Source organism: Ambystoma mexicanum, chromosome 3q (assembly GCF_040938575.1).
Source record: "Ambystoma mexicanum isolate Mex_15411 chromosome 3q, UKY_AmexF1_1, whole genome shotgun sequence".
NCBI classification, from domain to species: Eukaryota; Metazoa; Chordata; class Amphibia; order Caudata; family Ambystomatidae; genus Ambystoma; species Ambystoma mexicanum.
In genome coordinates this window covers 1,066,141,706-1,066,164,091 of record NC_090926.1, presented here as the reverse complement: position 1 = coordinate 1,066,164,091, position 22,386 = coordinate 1,066,141,706, and the positions used below count along the sequence as shown (strand labels likewise).

The 22,386-nt window shown below is 48.1% G+C and overlaps 1 protein-coding gene across 1 annotated transcript in view; it reads left to right on the top strand.

Annotated features, from left to right (window-relative positions):
* The window catches only part of LOC138583240 (guanine nucleotide-binding protein G(o) subunit alpha-like), a 1,018,345-nt gene that overhangs the window by 408,330 nt on the left and 587,629 nt on the right, over positions 1–22,386 (top strand). The window contains exon 4 of the mRNA XM_069655299.1: positions 1,519–1,679. Coding sequence (XP_069511400.1) covers positions 1,519–1,679 — 161 coding nt within the window. The remainder of the gene's footprint in view (positions 1–1,518; positions 1,680–22,386) is intronic.

The following is a 22,386-nucleotide window of genomic DNA, read 5'->3' as shown; positions in this document are numbered from 1 at the left end:
GTGTCAGGGACCATATTATGGACAAAGGTCGCATTGACAAAACATACAAAGAAAGGGACAAATATAAGTTTAGATGAGAAAAAATATCACCTGGGCAAGTGGTGGGACACACACTCTCAAGAACTCTCTCCATCTCTGCCATAGTGACAGGATTAAACCGGAAATTAGGTTGCACTATGTTTTCCTTGGCCTCCAACGTCTCGCTGTCCATTCCTACTTAAGCTATTGACAATTTTTGCACAGGCCAGGTTGACCTTACCTAAAAATGCCTGCTGTACTGAATTTTCATTAGTGGGAGCAAAGTCTTGTGGCTGCACGTTGGGCTTTTCAAGTTTTCTAGTGTTGTTCGCAGCACTTTCAATTCGTTTGTTAAACTCTTTTTTGTTTAATACATTTTCAGTTATAGATTTTTTTCCCAGCAAATTCCAGGCTGCCTTGTTTCTGTCAGACTTATTTTTTTGTCCTTTTTTCTTTTTGAGGTTAGTTAAAGCTGGAGTGAACCTGTTATGATCACACAGTCTATCTCAAATATTTGTTGACTTCATGAGAGCAACTTTGACCATCAGCGTGACCAAGTGCCTGCCATAGGTAGCTGTTAACACATAGAGGGTATCTAAGTCCCTGTTAGGGTCCAAGAGTACATTTAAGCAGTTGCCTATGTAGTCTGATTTTACTTTATTCAGATTCCTACTGAAAACTCTCCTAAGGCCATTCGTTTTTTTGCGCTGGTTTCTCCGGTAGCTGGAGATAACATTCTACAAAGAGGTGGTCAAACCAGATACAGGGTAGTGTCTACAATCTCTATATTGCTATTCCGGTTTGCTACCTGGTCTAAGATGTTACCTTTGACATGGGTGGGTTCTTTATTTTGTACTGTAATATCAATTTTATTGAGATGCTGCTCGAGATTCAGTGCCTCCTTATTAGAGTTATCTCCAAGCCATTGATTAAGGTTGCCCAGTACTATAGCAAAGCAATTCGGTTTATTTAATGGGGCCAAAAGACATACAATTCCCTCATTAAAACCAGGCAGATCTTCTGGTGGGCATCTTTTATGCATCCCTAACCCATTGAAACCTATGGAAAACACGTTTACCTGGACTGCAGCTTGAGTTATTAATGCTGGTCTTTCCAATTTAAACTATAAAAAAAATAATGCAAATCATTAAAGTTTCAAGAACAAATTGAGAATAACTGAAGGGAAAATAACTGGGGGGTTAACGTGGTCTCAGAGTGCCTGCTGTGTTCAGAGTGAGGTCTGTCTTGCTGATCTATCTTTCAGAATCTGAGGCAAACACCCCTCGGCAGTTCTCGCCAGCCCTTCTAATGAATCTGGTGGAAGACCTTTCCCAATTTATAGGGAAATCCATCAGCTTCGGTGTAACCTCTCATCCTTCACAATATGCCATGATCTTATTTCCAGGATTGTTCATGCTGTCTTCATTGTATCCTGAGTTGCTGGTAAATTGTATGTATGTTATATGGTTGATCTGTTATTGCTCTCTTTCTGTTTTTTAGAATCCTGCATCTTTCATTCTATCATGCAGCCGGTGCTTTGATGAGCATCACCTGGTCTTCCCCTGTGTGTCCCGTGCCTTGCACCAACTTTGGGCCGATGCTGGTGTGAGAGCTGCGGCTGCTAGGGGCTTGGAATATGAGCTGAATGATTCTGCGCACTAGTGAGTACTTGATTGATTCATTTGATTAATTGATGCATTTATATAGCATACCTATGCCCTACTGGGAGGCCTCTGGGCACCGGGTACCGAGCTGGCTTGCGAAGCACAGGCAGTTTTAGTTTGAGTGTGAAAAAAGCCTAAAGGTGAATGGCTAGAGGTCAATCAATACTTAGTTCCAAACTTCTCCAGTATTGTATCTTTCATAGTTTCACAGGTTATTTTAATATTCCCCAACTTCTCCAGTATTGTATCTTTCATAGTTTCACAGGCTGTTTTAATATTCCCCATCATCTAGGAATCCTCGATAACATTTAAGCAGTTTACATTTAGATTTTAAAACTGTTGTCACTTTGGTTCTCTGTTAATCTTTTTCTACACAGCCAATAGACAGGTCGCCCTTAGCTCAACCACAGGCGGACACCTTTAGATTGTTTACTGCACGCTCAGTGTTGGGAGTCCTCAAAAACCCTCTTTGTACTTACGACGATTTGATTGCTATTTCTTTATTTTTCGACTGCTACTCTTCATTTTGAGAAGTTTGGTGCTTCCTTCCACCCGTCGGTGGTTCAGTTCTAGCTTCTCTTCACCTTCAGGGGGAAGAGAGGGCTGTTTCAGCTCCTGTCGGTAAGTCCCTCTAGGCCTCTGTTGACGTTATGTCCGATACCAGAAAGAACTAACTTTTCAAGTCCTGTTCCACCTGTCATCTGAAGAATGTATATATCGAACATCTTCACAGCGACTGTCTTTATTATCTTTACCCTGGCCAGAAGATCAATTACTGCTCCATTTGCCAGGCATCTCCAAAAAGACGTTCAGGGAAACATCACAGAAAGATAGTGGGTTGGTTAGACGATGGTGCTGGAGCGTGGAATTCGGCTTCTGTCCGGAGTCATGCTTCCCTATGACAGAGCAAATCCCTGGAGCGTACTCCCTCTTCGAAGAAGTCAAGGTCTCCCGATGATTCTTCCTGAGTTAAAAAGGGCCATACTGCCCATGCTCTGTCTGCCAAGACATCGATAGCAGCGTCAACCACATTGTCAAAGTTAACCTTCGGTGTCTCCCTCGTTGACCAAGTCTTCTTTGTCTACGAAGCACCCGCCCACATCTTCTGCTGGTCCACATTCATAGTTTCTGAAGAAGCACTGTCCGCACAGTCTGCTGCCCAGTCGATCACACCCTTGTCGACAGCCCATAAGCAGGTCAAGCCATCCGTCCTGTCGAATACCACATCTACTGCACCAATGACAAGCTAGTCGATGATTCAACAGAATCCATGTAAGGCTGCTACCACTGCGACCACGACAAAGGTGCGTGCCTCTTTGTCTGCGACTCCAAGAGGGGTTTCTCAGGCCTGGCGTTTAGCAACTGCACTTTCAATCCTGCCAAGGCCTACTTGTGTGTAAGTGGTAGGTCAGAAGGCGGAGACAGACCAGATTTTGCCAGTTCAAGAGACGTTTATTATAAATTATAAGAAAAATGCCTGGCTTTCCCTACTCAAAGGGTTTCCCTACCTAACGCAACTAAATTAGGGTGCTTGTTGTCCTTCTAAAGCCCAAAGTAAAGTTTGTCCTCGGTCGAAAGCTAAACTGCACTGACCCCACCAATTACCCCAAATAACTAAATACCAGGAGAATAACTCCCTTCTCCTGGGTTTGCTTTCCAACAAGTGCTTTTCAGTACACGATCTTGAAATAGCTGCTAGCTATTTCTTGTACCGGTTCATTCGGTTCTCTTAGGGGACTTTTCCACGTCCTTCTATTTATGTCTCCTTGGTTCCTCAAGTTACTCTCTCTAGCTGCTGTGGCATCTAGATATTATTTTACTCTTTTCCTCTCCGTGATGGGTGACATTTCCTCTCATGTTGACACCAGTTTCACCAGTTATGCATCTTCTCTCTTATCGTTTATTACGATCTTCTGTGTTCTTGTCTCCAGACTGAGATCTGTGTGATGTACCCAATGACTAGTCTCCTTACTTTTATGATGGTTCCATTCACTTGGATGAGTAGGCTGAGTCCCTCGATGATGCTTACTCTTCTTAAGATGTATCCATTCACTGGGACGAGTATGCAGAGTCCATGAATGCTTTGCACTATTCTCAGCATTTAACCATTCACTGGGACGAATACGTGGAATCCCTGAATGTTTCTCACTCTTCTCAGGATTTAACAATTCACTGGAATGCGTAGGCCGAGTCCCTGAATGTTTCTCACTTTTCTCAGGTTTTAACCATTCACTGGAACGTGTAGGCTGGCTCCAATCATTATATTAGCTTCACTTACTATGACAAATATGATTGTAAGACTCGTTATCTGTGCCTCATTCCCCCGGTCTTCAGATCTCCCTGTTAGCTGTGGTGCAATAGGACTGCGTCATCATGTCGCCACTTGCCTTTGTGGTTTCTCTGTGGTTCATCAGGGGGGCTATCATGCCCACTCCTTCGCCTTCCTTTGACACACCTCTTTGTCGTCCTCTGTGTAGTTTCGGCGTTGGAACGGTTTTTGACTCTTTCTCCTTCCCAGCCGCCATTTTTCTCTTTCAGCTCCCTTCTGGGACCTCCGTCAGGCAGGTAGGCTCTCCCGGTTACTTGCAGTAGCTTGGGCACTTCCCAATCATTGCTTTGCTCCAGCCTCTCCTGAGCGTCCCTCCAAGAACCGCTATCTGACGTACAGACTTCCTCGAGTGAACAGTGCAACTCTTTCCCGCCTGCATGGAACGCAGCGTCTTCTCTGGGTTGCCATCTTCCCTTCTCCAGCTGGTTCGCAACTACTGGGTTTCTCTCTCCAGCTCTCTTACTCTTCCCACTTTAATAATGCTGCTCTGGGGGTTCCCCAGCTTCTCGAGGGAGTGTTTTCTTTGTGTTTGAGTCATACTCATTATGACTCCTTTGACTTTCTTCGTCCCTGTACTTAACAGGTACTTTTTCATTATAACTCCTTGAGTTCTCCTCGTCTCAGTAACATGCAGATACTTGGTTTATCCACATCACAATAGCAACTATAGAAGGATTTTAGTGTTCGGTTAACTGATATGCTCTTGATGGATTTCTGAGTGAGATGAAGAGGGAGTTCCTCCTCGAACCAGGAGACCTTGTCCTTGGTGGAGGGGTGTCTCTCCCAGTGAAGTACCTCTTGCTGCAACCCCTAGGGAAGGTATTGCGTAGCGGGCTCACCTCCCAACACTCAAAAGGAAAGCCCCCCACCCCCTGGGAGAAGTGACTGAATCCTGTGATGCGTCACAATGCCCACTCTACCCACTCTACCCACTCGCTTCTTATGTACATCCTGCTGTTCCGGGTCCTTCTATGGTTCCCCCTGGCGACATATTGGAACATTTCATTAATATGGACTTTTGATGGCCCTGAAGGTGTGTTTACTGACGCAGACTATGTGGAGATTCCACCGTCTACCGTGGCTATACCCCCATCGGTCATGCCCCACCCACGTGCAATTCCTGCATACCTCTTGGTCACCACCAAAGCTGGCTCCTGTTCACCCAGAGCCTCGTGGCGGCTCCATGGACATTTTGTCTATGCTGCAGACCGTTGTCTCTCAATTGCAACAAACTGCCTTCACCGTCCCTTACTCATCAACGTTTGCCCGCTGGTCCATTAACATACCTCTGCCTCTGATGGGATGCCTCTCATACGTCCCCACACCTGCTATTCTGCTACCTACTAATCTGATGGATACTGAATCTGATTATGACATCTCTCAGGGTGGTGTGTCTACTCGCACAAGCACTACTGATGAATTTGATGATGTTATACCGGGGCGGGGGGTGTGAACTGGAGGACGCTCTGCTTCCAAGCTTCGCCCCCTGATGAGTGATTCCTTATATGCCCTCATGTCCACGGCTACGAAACTGCTTGACCTGATACTGGAGGAACAGAAGAAGGAGGGCTTCTTATATCGGCGGGTAGAGCTCCATAGAAAATCTGTGGTTGCCATACACGTCCCCGAGGACATTTTGGAAGACTGTCTTTTGACCATGAAAAATCCTTTCTCTGCCCCACCCTCGACAAAAAGAAAGAAGCTTTCGCCCTCCTTCGCAAAGGTGAGGCCGTTGACATTGCGGACACTGGTTTCAGGAAGATGAGGAATGGGACAGAGTTACGCAACCAGGGATGGCTCAGGAGTGTTCTGGGCCTTCAAGCTCTTCCGTCCACAGCTTCAGGACTGTGGTTCGGATTTCGCCAACAACATTACCACCATGTTTTACATTTGCAAGCAAGGTGGCACCTGTTTAACTGTTCAGTCAACAGAAGCTCAGGCCTGGTGGACATGGGCTCTAGCCCACAAGATAGCCACATCCCATTGCACCTGCCGGGGATACAAAACACGGTGGCAGATTTACTCAGCAAGGACATTTTGTAGGAGTCAATTTCGCTGCATCTTCCGCAGGTGTGGAACTCCAGACATCGACAAATTGGAACTCTTTCAGATCTTCTTTGGTAATTATGCCGATGACTTCCAATTGGTCCTTGACATTACCGGTAATCATGATACTGACCAAAATTTGGTCGACACAGTGTATCAACTGATAAAAAAGTGGATGTCTACCAACTGGCTCTGCCTAAATGCCTCAAAGACTGAGCTTATGCTCTTTGGACCCCGTCAGGTATTAACTAAACTGGACCAGGTGTACTGAAGCTTCAGGATTGATGGCAGCGACATAAAAGTTGTGCAAAAAGTCAAAACGTTAGGCACGTATATGCAGAGTAGTTTAGACTGTGATGCCCATGTCACAGCTATTTCAAAGAGCACTAATTACCATCTTAAAGTGCTCAGACAGGTTGCCCCACTCGTTTCCATTGAAAATCGCACTAAATTGGTGAGAGCTGTTATTCTACCACGTGTGGATTACTGTAATGCACTCCTATGCGGGGCAAGCAAAGCTGATATCTATGAACTCCAAAAAATTCAAAACAAAGCCATCCGTATCATCTTTCAGATGAAATGCTCTGAACCGATTACTGCAGCACGACAAAGATTACACTGGCTCCCTGTTGAGGCCCGCATTCGGTTCAAGCTACTTACCATCTGTCATAAATGCGTCTTCGGGACTGCACCTATCTATCTGAAAGATGTTATAAGCACCTACCAACCCACAAGAAGACTTAGATCAGCGGAAGATCTTTTACTAGCCCAGCACCGTGTGAGACGTTCCCGCGGACTTGGCAGAGCTTTCCATATCCAAGGCGCTAAAGCCTGGAATGCGTTACCAGCTGCTCTGCGCAAGACCGGGGACCTTTTCATGTTTCGGAAACAATTGAAGACTCATCTCTTTTATTAGCACACTACCTTCTCACTGGTAGCCTGCCGCCTCTGTCTCTCGGCGCCTGGATGCATACGGGCTTTGGCGCGGTATAAGAAAAATAACATAACATAACAACATCAACCTCTTTGCTACTGAGGTGAATAAGAAGTTGTGTGGCCTTTGCCAGCAGATTCTGTCACGCAAGGGACGTGGACACCTTCACGTTACGTTGTGGCGGGATATTTCTTTACATGTACCCTGCAATCCCTCTAATCACTCGAGTACTCAGCGTTTCAGACCGCATCAGTGCAGACTGATCCTGTTGGCTGAGACAATTCTGGTTTCCAGACCTCCTCAGTCTCTCGTCTGCTCACCTCATCAGGCTACCTCTGCTCTTCAACTTCCTGTCCAGGGATGGCGGGTCAGTGCTACATCGCAAACCAGCCTCCATCAAACTAACTCACTGCCTCCTGCATTCTTTGAATTTGGAATTTTCCCTATGCCTCAGGATTGTTGGGATGTTCTGGCCAAGGCCCAGGCATCCTCCACAGGTTTCCTGCTACAAGAGCAAGTAGAAGCATTTCTCAGTTTGGTGTGCTGGCCGATCCTTTCTGCGTTCAAGCTCAAGACATTTTGCCTTACCTTCCATCCTTGGCATGGGCAGGTCTTGCTCATTCCTCAGTCAAGTTACACCTTGCTGTTATCTCCAGATTTCTTTCCTCCACTGGGACGCCTTCTTTATGGTCTTACAGAGTCATTATGGAATTCCTCAATGAACTGTTCCGCTCCTTCCCTCCCGTTTGAGTGTGGCTCTCTCCAAACTTATGGGCCGTCCTTTTGAGCATATGCACAAGTCCTCTCTGAAGTTCTTGTCCTGGAAGAATGCGCCATCACTTCCGTGAGAGCTGTGGGGGAAATCTCTCATGCAATACTCCCTGGGTGGGTCATGGCACTAACCCGGCTTTCATGCCAAGGATCTGTCTTCATTCCTCCTTAATAAACCTGAGGTGTTGCTTGTCTTTTTCGGTCCCCCATCCTCTCCAACAGAACACACCCTGCGCTCCGTGGGTGAGGGACTAGACAAGAAATTCTACGTCTCTTGCACTGGGTTTCCGTAAGTCTTGCCAGCTGTTTGTCGCTTTTGGTCCTTCTGGCACTGGCAACACTCTTTCCAAGCTCTCTATATTTCACAATGGCTGACTGTATGCATATTGTGCTGTCATTGCATAGCTATAGGCAGAGCTCACTCTACATGGGATGTTGCTGCTACAGCAGCATTTCTCTCTGCTGTGCCCCTGATGGACATCTGCGTTGTTGCCACTTGGAGGTCGGTGCATACCTTCACAAGGTTTCACTGTATCGACAGGTATTCCACAGAGGATTCCAGGGGTGGCCAAGCAGAGTTGCGTAACCTGTTTGGGTGAGTTGAGTGTTTCTGAGCTGGATGTTTCCTTCAGGTAAGCTTTACCTCCACCCATGTGGTATCGTGTGTACTTCTTTGCAATATATTCAAACAGCATTTGAATCTATGAAAGATCAATGCTGCAGAAGGAATGAGTTACTTACCTGAAACTGCTATTCTACAGCATTGGTCTCTTTCATAGATGCACGTAAGACTGTCCACCCTATCCCACTTTGATGGTTGGCTCATATTGCCACATTCACGTGCACTTGCCAAATTTGAAGATGTCCTCCAGGGGTGGAACATTTCGAGACTGGTTTATTTATTGGCAATATGACCCAAAATGACTCGTAATAGAGCACTAAAGTGACACAATTTTTTAAATCTAAATGCAAACTGCGTTAATGTTATTGAGGATTCCCAGCCTGACGACGGGTAATATTCAAAGAGCATGTGAATCAACTAAAGATACCAATGCTGGAGAACACAAGTTATAGGTAAGTGACTTATTCCTTGGGTGCTTGTACTGCAAAACCAAGGCCTTCTTTGTAAGAAAGTTTAAATTCAGCGAAGAAAGCAAATAATTGATTATCACTCTTTAGATCCTGATTGTGATAATGCCAAAAATATGTAGCAGCAAGACGAGGAGCGGAAATCCACAGGCCAGGCTTTTGTATCTTTCTTGAGAGTGCTTGACTCTATGGGGCAGTAGCTGAGTTATAGACTATTCAAGGCATCACTTGTAGGTCCAAGTGCTTTCGGTGGCCGTGTAGCAGTGGCCTACTGTGTGTGGGAGGTTGTGTTCATAGTTTTTGGCAAACAGGGTTGGAGTTGCTATTTGATGTAATGTAAAGGGGTCTTGTACAGCACATCAGTTGCCATTTTGGCTGTCTCTTGACCACAGGCCTTGTAAGGAAAGGGAATGTATTAGGAGGAGAGGGAAAGCCAAAGTTCCAACTGTCAGTGACTGCCTTTAACCATGGACAGCACTGTTACGAATTATATCTGGAAACTGAGTTTTCTCCAAACCAGAGCATTTGGGTTCAGCCCTAGCAAAGCCTTTGTTCTCTCTGGGAAGATGTGTAACCTTTCAGGAGAATATGATCTATCACCACGGGACAGGGTGGGAACCTAGGATTCAAAGTGCAAGCTTTGCCAGCAAAGAGGCAAGTCCATCCAGGGTGGTAATTACTAGAGACTCTCTGAAGTAGGCATACATGGTTAAGGACATAGAGCCAGGAGAATAGCTGAGATCCAGAGAAGGGTCCCACCATCTTGGAATCTCCCAGGGATCCCATACTTCCTCTGCCCCCTCCTCACTCCCTGCTGGCAAAACGCTCTGGGGCTGACATCACCAAAAAAATAAACTGATCACAGTTGCCAGGATTGGAACTTAAAGGAGGCTTGAAATTGACCATTGCACTGTGATAGATTGACTGCATAAGTGGGTGAGATCACTCCTTTAATTGAATTATCTTTTGTCTTCAGAATTAGGACTCACCTGGGTCTTTATTTGGGTACAGGTTGCCCAAACTCTTCTGTCCTAAAGTTTAAAATAGATACTCTGGGGCGAGAAAAAGACCCTTCACCACCCATCCCAGGTGATCATTTGTAGGCAGACCGCTGTGTGGATGGTTCTACGTTGGTTTTTTACCAGCCTTTTTGTTTGTATGCGCTTAGTTCATGCACTTATTTTCGAGGGGATTGGGTCCTCCGACGTATTCCATATCTATGACAGGCAATCACCACAGCTGTGCTGCTTCGGAAAATTTTCTGCGTCCTGCGTCGATGATGTCGATACGCCCCTTCGAGGACCTCCTCCGACGGCTGACATCACCCGATGTTATATGTAGGACGCATGACGCCCGTAGCCTCAGTTCTGTTTTTTCCAGGAACGTGTTTGCTTCGGAGATCTCGGCGCGCCTCGGTTCTTCTGAGTCTATTCTTTCGGTTCTTCAAACCTGTTCGTTTGTGAGGATATTCCATGATGTCTTCGTCTTCTTCTACCCCGTGGCCGGGTTTCAAGAAGTGTCGGGACTGCGGTTCGAAGATGTCGCTGACGGACCCGCACGACGCCTGCCTCTGGTGCCTCGGTGAGGACCACGCCACGGACGATTGTGGCGAGTGCCAGTCATTAACATCGAAGGCCTTGCCGGAGCGTATGAAGAAGCTTTCTGTCGGTAAGGTGTCCAAGCCCCAGAAGTCAAAATCCACTGGGCTTTCAACTGACGATTCGAGGGGTGACTCTCCGCATCGTCGACGTACGTCTAGGGGGTCTCGTTCCTGGAGCGGGTCCCGCCGTCATCGGTCGCCTTCCCCGTCCTCGTCCGAGGACTCCGCCAGTCGCCGGGTTGCTTGTCCCACCAAGCATTCCACTCCTGCGGAATGGGATTAATTCCGTAAGGAGGCGATGGAGATTTTTCAGTCGCAGGGCTCCGTTCCGTCTGCGTCGGCGAAAGACGCCGGCAGGGAACGTGCTAGAGACACTGTTCGCACGCCTTCGGGCTCGAGCGGTCGTCGCGATCACCGGGAACCTTTGAGGTCCCGGTCAGACAAGATGGATCGCTCTAGCCATGCCCGATCCAGGTCCTCAACGCCATCGAGACCGTCGGAGCCTGTGAGGTCTTTGAAGAACATGTCGACACCTTCGGCGCCGAGACTGTTGAAGGACTCTCTCGAGGCTCCGCCTCCGAGGAAGCCATCGACGCCGAGGCTGTCGAAGGACACGCTCGAGGCTCCGCCCTCGAGGCCTGTGTCAAGGCCATCGGCGCCACGCTCGACGTCGACGCTGATTCCCTCGCCGCCTTTCGAGGAGGTTTTTTCGGAGGTGCCCCGGAAACCGGTGGAAACTCTGAGAAAGGCCCTGCAGAAGTCAGTAAGGCCGGTATTCAAGCCTTTTTCTGTACCCTCATCCAGGATCCAGGGATTTATTCCAGCCTCTGGATTACATCTCTGAGGTGGATGAAGGGTATGATGAAGGTATGGTTCCTGAAGAGGTTCCTGACGTACTCATGTCTGGTCATAGCTAGCTAGAAGACCTGCGTCACTCCTTGCATGACGCCAGTGGTCTGGACACCTCTCCGGAAGTTGAGTTCGGTAGGCCTGAGCCTGGCACACACGCCAAGTCCTCGTACCGGCACCTTATGTCGAGGGTGACGGAATATTTGGGGTGGTCTGCGCCACTAGTGGATTTTCCGCAGGATGACCTGACAGATATCCTTGACCAAGGTCCTCAAACTGACCCGGTATTGCCATTCCATATGGCCTTGCAAAGAAGGGTGGCAGCGGATTGGACTGCTCTGGAGAGTCTCCCGGCAGTGAGCAAGTCTTTGCCAAAAAAATACCGTCCAGCCAGTAGCGACCCCAGCTACTGGACTACGCACCCCACTCCGGAGAGTTTGGTGGTGCAGGCGGCTACAGCCCCGGCAAAACAGGCATCGTACCCTACCATGCCTCCTGATAGGGACGACAAACATTTTGATGGCTGGGCGAAGAAAGTGTTTTCTTCAGGGGGTATGGCTTTACAGGCAGCCACCTCTGTGTGCCTTAGCACGTTTCAATCATACTCACTCATACTCTGTGGAATTGTGTCTCTTTGGCGGATGAACACATTGCCGAAGGGGAGGAATGGGAGGGTTTCCTTGCTCTTGTTCAGGATGGCAAGGATGCCATGTGTGAATCAGTTCGGTCGGGTCTGGGCATGGCAGATTGCGTCAGCCGGTCCATGGTGGCGAGCACTGTAATGCGCAGATTTGCATGGTTGCGGAAGTCGGGGTTTGCTCCTGATGTACAAGCCCTTTGATGGTGAAAATCATTTTGGCAGCAAGGCTGACGAGAGCCTTGAGAGGTTGCAGACCTCCAAAGCTGCAGCAAAGTCGTTGAGCGCTGCAGTTCGCCAACCTCCGCCTTTTGGCCTAGGGGACAGCAATGGAGGGGAGGTTCCTTTCGATATTACTCATCCTTTGGTAGATCGAGAGGAGCTGCAAGTTAAAGGAGCCGCCATAGGAGTACCAGAGGTGGAAAACAAGGTACTCAAGGTGCCAAGGCTGCCTCTTTACCCTCAGGCAATGCTGCAGCCGCTTCAGCTCAGTCATAAGCCATGTCCCATGGTTCGCCGGTTGGGGGAAGGCTGGCGCAGCATCTTGTACCATGGCGTGCCATTACTTCAGATGTGTGGGTTCTGGAGATCATAGCCCACGGCTACTGTCTTCCTTTCCGGCAGGGGCCTCACGACAATCCACCAGGGAATCTCTCTTTGACGAGTCCGGATCCGCTCCTTGCGCAGGAAATAAAATCCCCACCGGAGAAAGGCGCCATAGAACTGGTGCGTGTAGCGGAGAGGAATAAGGGATGGTATTCCCCTTATTTTTTAATTTCGAAGAAAGACGGAGGATTGAGACCCATCATGGACCTGCGTGGTTTCAACAAGCTCCTCAGGAAGGACAAATTCAAGATGGTTACTCTAACTCAAGTCCTCCAGGCCCTTCAACTTCAGGACTGGTTGGTGTCTCTCGACCTCAAGGACGCTTACTTTCATGTGCCGATCCATCCCAAGCACAAGAAGTACCTGAGGTTCGCGGTTGGCGACTCGCACTTTTAGTTTCGGGTCCTGCCGTTCATATTGACCTCTGTCCTGAGGGTTTTCACCAAGCTCATGGTGGTGGTGGCAGCGTATCTCAGGAAAGTGGGGATTCACGTCTACCCCTACCTGGACGATTGGTTGATCAGGGCGCGCTCTCCTGATCAAGTCCTGGACCATCTATCAGTCACCTGCCACTCCCTTCACAAGCTGGGCTTCTCCCTCAACTTAAACAAGTCCCGCTTGACGCCAACGCAGCGGCTCCAGTACATCGGAGCAGTGCTCGACACGTCCCTCGGGCAGTGTTTCCCTCCCCAGGTAAGGGCTCATCACATTCAGCAGATGATGCACATGTTTCAACATGCCCAGAGTCTCCCGGTGTTCGAGTTCTTGAGGTTGCTCAGCCTCATGGCATCAGGCATTCTTCTGGTGCCAGAGGCCAGGTTGCAGATGAGATCTCTGCAATGGGCTCTCAAGATGCAGTGGTCACAGTCCTCTGCAGGATGTCGGACCCCGTTCAGGTGCCCAGGATCTTCTGTGGTGGGCCGTCAAAGGCAATCTGATGAGGGGGGCTCCATTTTGACTCCCCTGGCCGGAGGTGACGATCGTGACGGACGCATCCCTCATGGGATGGGGAGCTCATGCCAACGAGTTGAGTCAGCGGTCGTTGGTCTCCGTCGGAGTCCAGACTCCATATCAATCTGTTGGAGCCGAGGGCCGTCAGGCTTGCCCTGAAGGTTTTTCTGCCGACTGTGCGAGGAAAGAATGTCCTTATTCTGACGGACAACACAGTGGCCATGCACTACCTCAACACAAAGTGGGGGGGAGGGGCAGGGTCACTTCCTCTGGTTCTGGGCCATCCAGCAGGAAATTTCAATCTTGGCAGTTCATCTGGCCGGAGACGAAAACGAGACGGTGGACGCTCTCAGCAGGCAGAGCGCGATCTCTCACGAGTCGGAGCTGGCTCAGGAGATTCTCCTGGAGATCTTTGCCCTTTGGGGGACCCCACAAGTGGATCTCTTTGCCTCCAGTGTCAATCGGAAGTGCGAAAGGTTTTTCTTGCGGGAATTTCCTTCAAGAGGAGCCTTAGGGGACGCGTTCATGGTGGAGTGGTCCTTCCCACTGCTGTATGCGTTTCCTCCACTCCCCGTCATCCCGCAAGTGCTGCGGAGGTTACAGAGGTTCGGTTCCCCTGATGATTCTCATTGCTCCGGCATGGGCCCGGAGAGCGTGGTACCCGGACCTTCTCGACTTGTACGTCTGCCCTCCACGCAGTCTTCCCTACTGAGACGATCTGCTCTCACGGGAGGGGGGGGTCAGGTTCTCCATCCAGAGGTCATATCCCTCAACTTTCACGCTTGGCTTCTGAAAGGTTGAGGTATAAGGATTAGGACCTCCCTGAAGACGTGATGGAGGTGTTGCTTTCGGCCACAAGGCCTGCAACAAAGTCCCTGTACCATTGCCGTTGGAGAAAGTTCTGCGACTGGTGTAGGGTTAAGAATGTGGATGCTTTTTCATGTGACATTCCTGTGGTTCTGTCTTTTTTGCTTTCTCTAGCCCACAAGGGCCTGCAAGTGGGTACCATTAAAGGTTAGCTGGCGGCGCTGTCCATATTTAAGCGCTTGTCTGAGGAGGTGCCCGGTTGGGATTTGAACCTTGTTCTAAAGTTCCTAATGGGTACTCCATTTGAGCCTTTACATTCTTGTCTTTTGAGACTGTAAACCTTTAAAACTGTATTTTTAGTTGCGGTTACTTCCGATTTCAGAGTGAGTGAGTTGCAGGCACTTTCTGTTAAGCCACCATTCACGGTGTTTCATAAGGACAGGGTTGTCCTTAGGGTTCGTCCTTCCTTTCTTCGGAAAGTGGTGTCAGAATTTCATTTAAGCCAGAAGGTCATTCTTCCGGCATTTTATCCTCCTCTGCATCCTGGTAAGGAAGAGGAGATGCTCCATAGGTTGGATCCTAGGAGGGCTTTAAGTTTCTATATTTCACGCATGTCCCGGGTCAGAGTGGACGATCAGCTCTTCATAGGTTAGGCTGGAAGGCGTTTGGGACAAGCTGTTTCTAAGCAGACTTTGTCTAGATGGATTATCTTGGCAATTTCTGAATGTTACCGCTTGGCGGGTAAGGACCCTGCGGTAGGCTTACGGACCCATTCTCCTAGGGGTATGGCTGCCTCTACTGCCCTGCAGAGGGGTGTTCCTATTCGTAACATCTGTGAAGCAACCACATGGGCTTTGGTCCATACTTTTGTAAGACACTACTCCCTAGATTCTATCCATGGGCAGGATCTGGCCTTTGGTAAGGCGGTCCTTTACTCTGCAATTTAATTGGGCATTCTAAATTTCTATATTCTAAATTCTTTCCCCTCCTCCATATGTTGGTACTGCGTTGGGAGTCTGTCATAGATATGGAAAACGTCGGAGGACCCAATCCCCTCGAAGAAAAAGTTACTTTCTTACCTGGTAACGTTCTTTCAATGGGATGGTCCGACGACGTATTCCATATCGCTCCCTCCCTACCTGCCCCGCTACAGAATTTCTTATGCGATTGCAGCTTACGTTTCCACAAGGTTTTCTGTGGTCATACTGGCAGAAGATTGGTGCCACATGTCCTGGGAAAAAACTACAACTTAGGCTGCGGGCGTCGTGCGTCCTACATATAACATCGGGTGACGTCTGCTGTCGGAGGAGGTCCTCCAAGGGGCGTATCGACGTCATCGACGCAGGACGCAGACACCGAAACTTTTTCGGAGCAGCACAGCTGTGGTGATTACCTGTCATAGATATGGAATACGTCGTCGGACCATCCCATCGAAAGAACGTTACCAGGTAAGAAAGTAACTTGTTCGTCTGAATGAATTAGACCAATTTCTCTTTGCTATAATGGGTAGTCCTCCCCCACATTTGCCCACCCACCATCTGCCCACTTGTCACCCCTCACCAACCTACTCCCCTACCCCTAAATTCACCTATACATACATATTTATGTGTATGTGATTGGTCGAATTCGACCAAAGATGCACGTGCACACGAACAAATAGTTGGCAAAAAACAAACCTATTATGGTGTGGAGAAGGCCTTCCTCCTACCTCTGGAACCAGGATCATGTTCCATTGAGGGGCCAGCCCCTGCAAGTGCTCCCGGGAAACCTTCCTGGCTGGGGAGAGCATAACAAGGACTCCTCTTATCCTTGATGACTCTAGATGGTGTCCCCAGCAACTCCGAAGCCGAAGAAGATCTCAGAGGTTTGTTTCTCGCCTCAATCTGCTTTTGAAGTTATTCTATCGCTTTTGAGTCTTCTTCATGCTGCTTCAGGCCCTCCAGAGCTGTTTTTGACACTTGCACTTTTCAGCCCGATTCGAGATGTCAAGCCGCTTACTCAGCCTTTACCTCCCTGCGCTGCAGCAGTTTTCTAGCTGATCGCCATTGAAGACCTTATTGCATTGTTGGGCTCACACTAACTCCACTGCTTCTAGACATCAACTTTTTCATTACCTGCCTATTCACCATATTCCAAGTGATCACTGCTGCCGGACCGACTCGACTGTCTTCACTTGATCCACTGCTAACAACGGACTCTGCCATCTCGACCAAGGCGACGCATTATAAAGAGGGAAGAATCGTGTCTTGATGCTGTCGAGCTTCAAGAATGAGTCTAAAAGGGATTTGTTGTGGTTCTGTTCCCCTGGCTTGCCTTAAAGAGCCCTAGTGGCATTTAAGACCCCAATCCTTTCCTTTCTAACAACCTCTACATTGAACTTGAACAGTGCTGCTGTAAAGATTGCCCCCCCCTCCATTCCTGGCCAGGGTAGATGGGGATTAATTTTGGATAGTGCACTTTGGCTGGGGGTCCCAACACCACCTGGGGGGGGGGAGAGGGCAATGCTTGCAGATCGATGGCTCTATTGATCGGAAAGACGTTCCCACCCCCCTCTGCTCGCTATATGGGGTGGAGTGGAGGGGGCTATGTGGGGTATAGTGGTCAGGACATCATTTTCCTATCGTCCAGTGATGGCTGCGGTGGATGGAGCCAGTGCTCCGGTCCACTCCAGCCACCAGTGCGGGCTCCGGCAGTCCGGCGATCATTAGAGCTGATCAGAAGCCCGGCCCCTGTCGGTCTTCAGAGCTGACCAGATGATCAGAGGCCCAGGCTCTGCCGGCCATTAGGGCTGATCAGAGGCCCAGACTCGGCCTTCAGAGCCCTTTATTAGGGCCAGCGGTGCAGAGTGTGTCCTGTACTGTGACCCCCAAGTGGCCTCCCGCCGCCCAGGATCCTGCCCTCCAGGCCAATTAGTCTCCTAACTGACCAAATTACCTGCGAGCATTGGATTCGCCACTCGGCGATGGGAGCTGAGCAGCCGGGGAGGTGGGGGCCAAGCACGGGGCCCCTCTTTCACATTCCAATAGAAATGCTTTCATCAAGTAACACAATCGCGTCTAGTCTACCCTCTTACACCAACTCACAAATTGTACTTCCTGGCTGTACCTGCTTCCTACGCGGCTGCCCTTTTCTCTGCAGCTTCCAGCATCATAATTGGCAAGGGAAGTTTAAGAAGCTCGCCTTTCGGTCCCATGAAACCCTCCCACCCCTCCCTTGGCACACAACGCACATAATCATAGGCACACAGCGCAATTTGGCCACTGAAATAACTACGCATATTTAGTGAAGACTCCCCTACTTTCTTGGGTTAAGCGAAAAGCCTGCCAGCACTCTGTTACTACGTTTAGGAGGCAGGGCGGCGGCCGAAAGGGCCCGGAGGCAACGCGGGCACACGCATTGCCAATGCCAACACATTACACTGTTAGCAGGACTTCATGAATGCAGGGCATGAATACTGCTTATGCCTCAAGTGGCTGAAGGCACACTTAGTGAAGACACGTTTATTACACCAGTAGCTCAATTACAGCTCCAATTAAGCCATTCACTCTGAAAAGATTGTTTGGAAATAACCCTGGCAGGCACCTGCAGCACACAGTTTGATGTTGATGGTTGAAAGAGATAGCTCAAAGAGGAGGATGTGCTTTGGACGGGAAGGGTACAGGAAGTGTGTGGAAATTGCCATAGTTATTAGCATGACCATGGGCAGTGAATAGGTTTGTGTCCATGCTCATAGTCGATCTCAGTCCTAGCTGGACTTCAATGCAATAGTTGCGTGTATAGGTGGCACTCAAGCTCCACCTGATAGACAAAACTAATCAAAATGGACCTTGGTGGGCTTGATGTGGGAATTGGGCTTTTGGTCGGCAGGATCTGGGGCTGGTTTGGATGTGGCAATTGTGCATTCTTTGGGGAAATGTTCACATCTGCCTCTTTTTTAAGATTAGTTTTCTTGTGCGTTCCTTTTAGATCGGAGTGCCTCACCCTTTGGCTTTACACCGCTCTGTCTCCTCACAGAGAATCCTGCAGATGGGTTTTAAAGTTAATAAATTATGCATTTGTAAAAAGCATTAGGAAAGTAGCCAAGAAACCAGAACTTGTAAAAGGTCAACCAATAACTGTATATCTATATATAGTTTGTGAAAGTTTGTTTGTATGTTCGGGGTTGGCTCCAGCTCATAATAGTTTGTGGGCTGAGGTTTTGACCCGAGGTCGGCATACCAGTCTGGGGTGTACTGGCGATAGTGAAATTTGACCAACCCCAGCCATGCGCCCCCTGCACAGCAGGGGTGGAGCGGGTCCGGCCCTCTGCTATCAGTATTGGTGATTTCCGGAAATTGACGATTTTGCTATTTTTCAAAAGTAGGAAGGTAGGACACAACATAACATGCACAAGGCTGTAGCAGACCCCCACGTGCATATCAGCTACAGACCTGGGGTAATGCCGGGTGATGCCACTAGTAGCATATATTGTAGAAAGAAAGCAACTGGCTGGGTCAGTAGTAAAAAAATTAGGGATATCTCTAGAAATTATTGGTTGGAGGGAGGTACACATAGAACTAGTGCGCACCGACGCAATAGGGTATAGTATTTAAAATATATTTATTTATTTTTTGAATTTGTAAAGCGCACGAACAGCCCAAGGGCATCTAGGTGCTGTTGCAAGAAAGTGTCTTGGTTACAGAAGGGTACTTTTTAAATCTTTGTTACAGTGAGCATACAGTGCATACAATGCGAACTCCCTAGAATACATAGGTGGTTACAGTTCTGGATTATCATGCAATCACAGTGGAGGTTACATCAAATGGAGAGAAGTGGCAGACAGCCTAGGCAATGCAGTGGGGCCAGTCTTGACTGGTTTATATGAACAGCATCGTTTTTATGGCTTTCCGGAACGGTAGCTGCGACTCAATACTTCAGATGTGGGGTGGAAGAGAGTTCCAGTGGGTCTCAGCCATGACAGGGAAGCTAGAGCCTACTGTAGGAATCCTCCGGGTCTTGGGAGTAGAGATTCGGTTGGTGTAGGCCATTCTTGTGGGTCTGGTGGTGATAGGTTTGGCTATTCTGTTTAAGGTAGTGGCGGGCCGTGTTATGGAAGCATTTATGCGTAAAGGTGAGCGTTCTCAAGATGATCTAATCTTTAATGGGGAGCCAAATGAACCTGCTTCCTGGTTGCTGAAATTTGGTCCCTTTTGGATATATCAGTGGCGGCTCTGAAGGGCATTATTTTGTACAATTTGGAGTTTACTGATATTTTTCGACCCAATAATTGTTCTCGCTATGGTGAGGCAATTCTCCTCCGATAGGAACGGTCTGGCTGCATTTAGCAGTTTAGAGTGGTAAGCCGCTGCGGAAGCAATGGCATTTACCTATCTGGTAATTGAGAGGTTCAAGTCCAAATAGACACCCAAGGTCTTCACGGCTTGGGATACTGAGATTAAAGTGTTGTCATTTGTAAACAAGCTATATTGTTGGCCAAGTCTTTTAAAGGTTGCAGGTGATCCAATTAGCAGAAGTTCAGTTTTTTCACTGTTAAGGCACGATCGGTTTTCTGTCATCCAGGTTTGCATAGTGGAATAAATGGAATTGATTGTTTTCATGTCTGCCTCATAGTCTCCAGTAAGGGGGTTAAGGACCTGCGTGTCATTAGCAGAATTAGTATGTGATGCCTAACGTGTCTAGGAGATTGAAAAGTGGCCTTGTGAAAAGGTTGTAGAGGGTAGGTGAGATGCAGGAGCCCTGTGGGACTCTGCATTTTATGTTACTTGGGTGGGCACAAGCTTGGTCAGATGTGCCATTCTACATAAACTATAATTTATTTCAGTGTTCTCATAAGTAAAGATGCCATGCTCAAAGACCATTCACTTTGCAGTGTGTACTTAATTAATAGTCAATATTATTTTTATGGCCAGAAGGATTGATTTCTCAAGTGCAGCATTGCCACAAGTTGCCTTTTGGTGCTATATATGGAACCAAACATCCTATTCAACCATGTAAAAGTGAGATGTTGTTCTGTGGCTAACACTATGCCGAAACACTAATAAGTAATCGCAGTTAAAAAGTTAAGTGAGAAAATAAGGCACAGGGCGGAATAGTAATTTGCCCATGAACCCATCATTTGGTCAAGATGGGGAGCTGGAAATCAAGTCCTGGTTTTCTGGTCCAAAAGTTAGCAAGTTTAGCAGCTAAGTACATGATCTTAGTCCCTTCTCACTCTCCAGAAGAGCAAAGCATGCTTATCCATTAAATGAGTAAACAGCATGGATCTACGTGATTGTTTCGTAGCTGAAAATTTCGAATTATAAAATTAAGGATTTCGAAATGTATGGCACAGAATAATAACGTACGTACATCATCCCCGCCCTTTACCCCACACCCTCCAGTCCCCCACATCTTAATCTTAACTGCGGCTTCACACTTACCTGCTGTGCCTCTCCGGTTCTTTTCCCTTCGACGCGAGTTCCGCCTCCCCATTGAGGGACAGAACTTCCGCTGCAGGGTGTTTAAAAAATACGTTGTCCCCTGCTTTCCTTTTGATGGAAGTGGGGGACACCCCGCAACCCCCATATTCCATTCAATATTTTTCGAGTCTAATGGATTTCGATGGAGAGGCATCTTGACCAGCCATCTCTCCCAATGTTGGGTGACCCTCATTACACCTTTCTAATGTTGCAAACTGGTATTCTGCGACTGGCTTGGCATCTTACTCAACAGCATTAGAAATGTGCTTCCAGAATGTAAGAAAGTGTACAACATTTTCCTCAAAAAGCTCATGTAGTAAGTGCTACTACTGTGTTAAAATGAGTAACTTCCAGATGGGCTGACCCAAACTTAGCACGATATATGTGCTTCTTTTAATCACCATGCCACACTGTTGGCCCATAGGTTTTGAGGAGACCCATAGTCAAAATAGTGGGCACATGTTGCAGAATTGTTCTACGGGACTGCATTTTTTCAGTTTGGGCTTTTAGATGGCACTTGTGCCACCTATAAGCCGAGCCTATTTCATAAGAGCACAAATAGGGAGAAATGGCATATGAGGAGGGACACACAGCTTGTAGGTATTGTTTGGTTATTTGCCCACCCATTGACTGCCCATGGCCATGCTAATCCCCATGGCCATTCCTACCCAGTTCCTGCCCCTCCTGCCCAAAACACCTCCTCATGGGAACTCCAATCAGTCGAAATCAGCTGCCTTTGCAGTGCGGCTTGATGGCAACTGCTGCGGCCTGCTACGCAACTTGGTCCTCTTCTCTTACCTGGAAGTGGTGGATCTGGTGTGGTGCTCGCTTTTCCTTCCACAAGGTTCCTGTGACGCCTTGTTCCTTGCTGTCCATGTTCCTGTGGTGTTTCGTAGTGCGTAGGGAAGGGTAAGAAGTGAGGAGCTCCGTGATACTTTGGGCACAGTACAACCTGTCACGGCACAATGGAATACTGCTGAGGCAATACAGTGGGGCTGGTCTGGACTGGTTTATATGAACAACATAGTGTTTATGGCTTTCCGGAATGCTAGGTGTGAATCAATTCTTCGGATGTAGGGCGGAAGAGAGTTCCAGTGGGTCAAGCCATGACAGGGAAGTTACTCTTGGGAATAGAGATTTGGTTGGTGTAGGCCGTTCTTGTACGTCTAGCGGTAATAGGAGGCTGTTCTCTGTGTAAGGTAGGGGGGTGTGTGTTATGGAAGCATTTATGCGTAAGGGCGAGCGTTTTAAAGATGATCTGCTCTTTAATGGGGAGCCAATAAACCTGCTTCCTGGTCGCTGAAATTTAGTCCCTTTTGGATATGCCAGTGGCGGCTTTAAGGACAATATTTTGTACAATTTGTAGTTTACTGATATTTTTCAATGAGGTGCCTGCTAGGAGGGCGTTACAGTAATGCAGCCGAGACCCAATAATTGCTCTCGCTATGGTGAGGCAATTCTCCTCCGATAGGAATGGTCTGGCTGCATTTAGCAGTTTAGAGTGGTAAGGACCGGTAGGTGCAGCGTATAACACTGCGGTTTGGCAGTATCTCTTTGATTAATCACATTGTGTAACCACAGGAACCGTGTGGTGACAAGTTTTTTAAAATATTTCTGTGGGCATCTC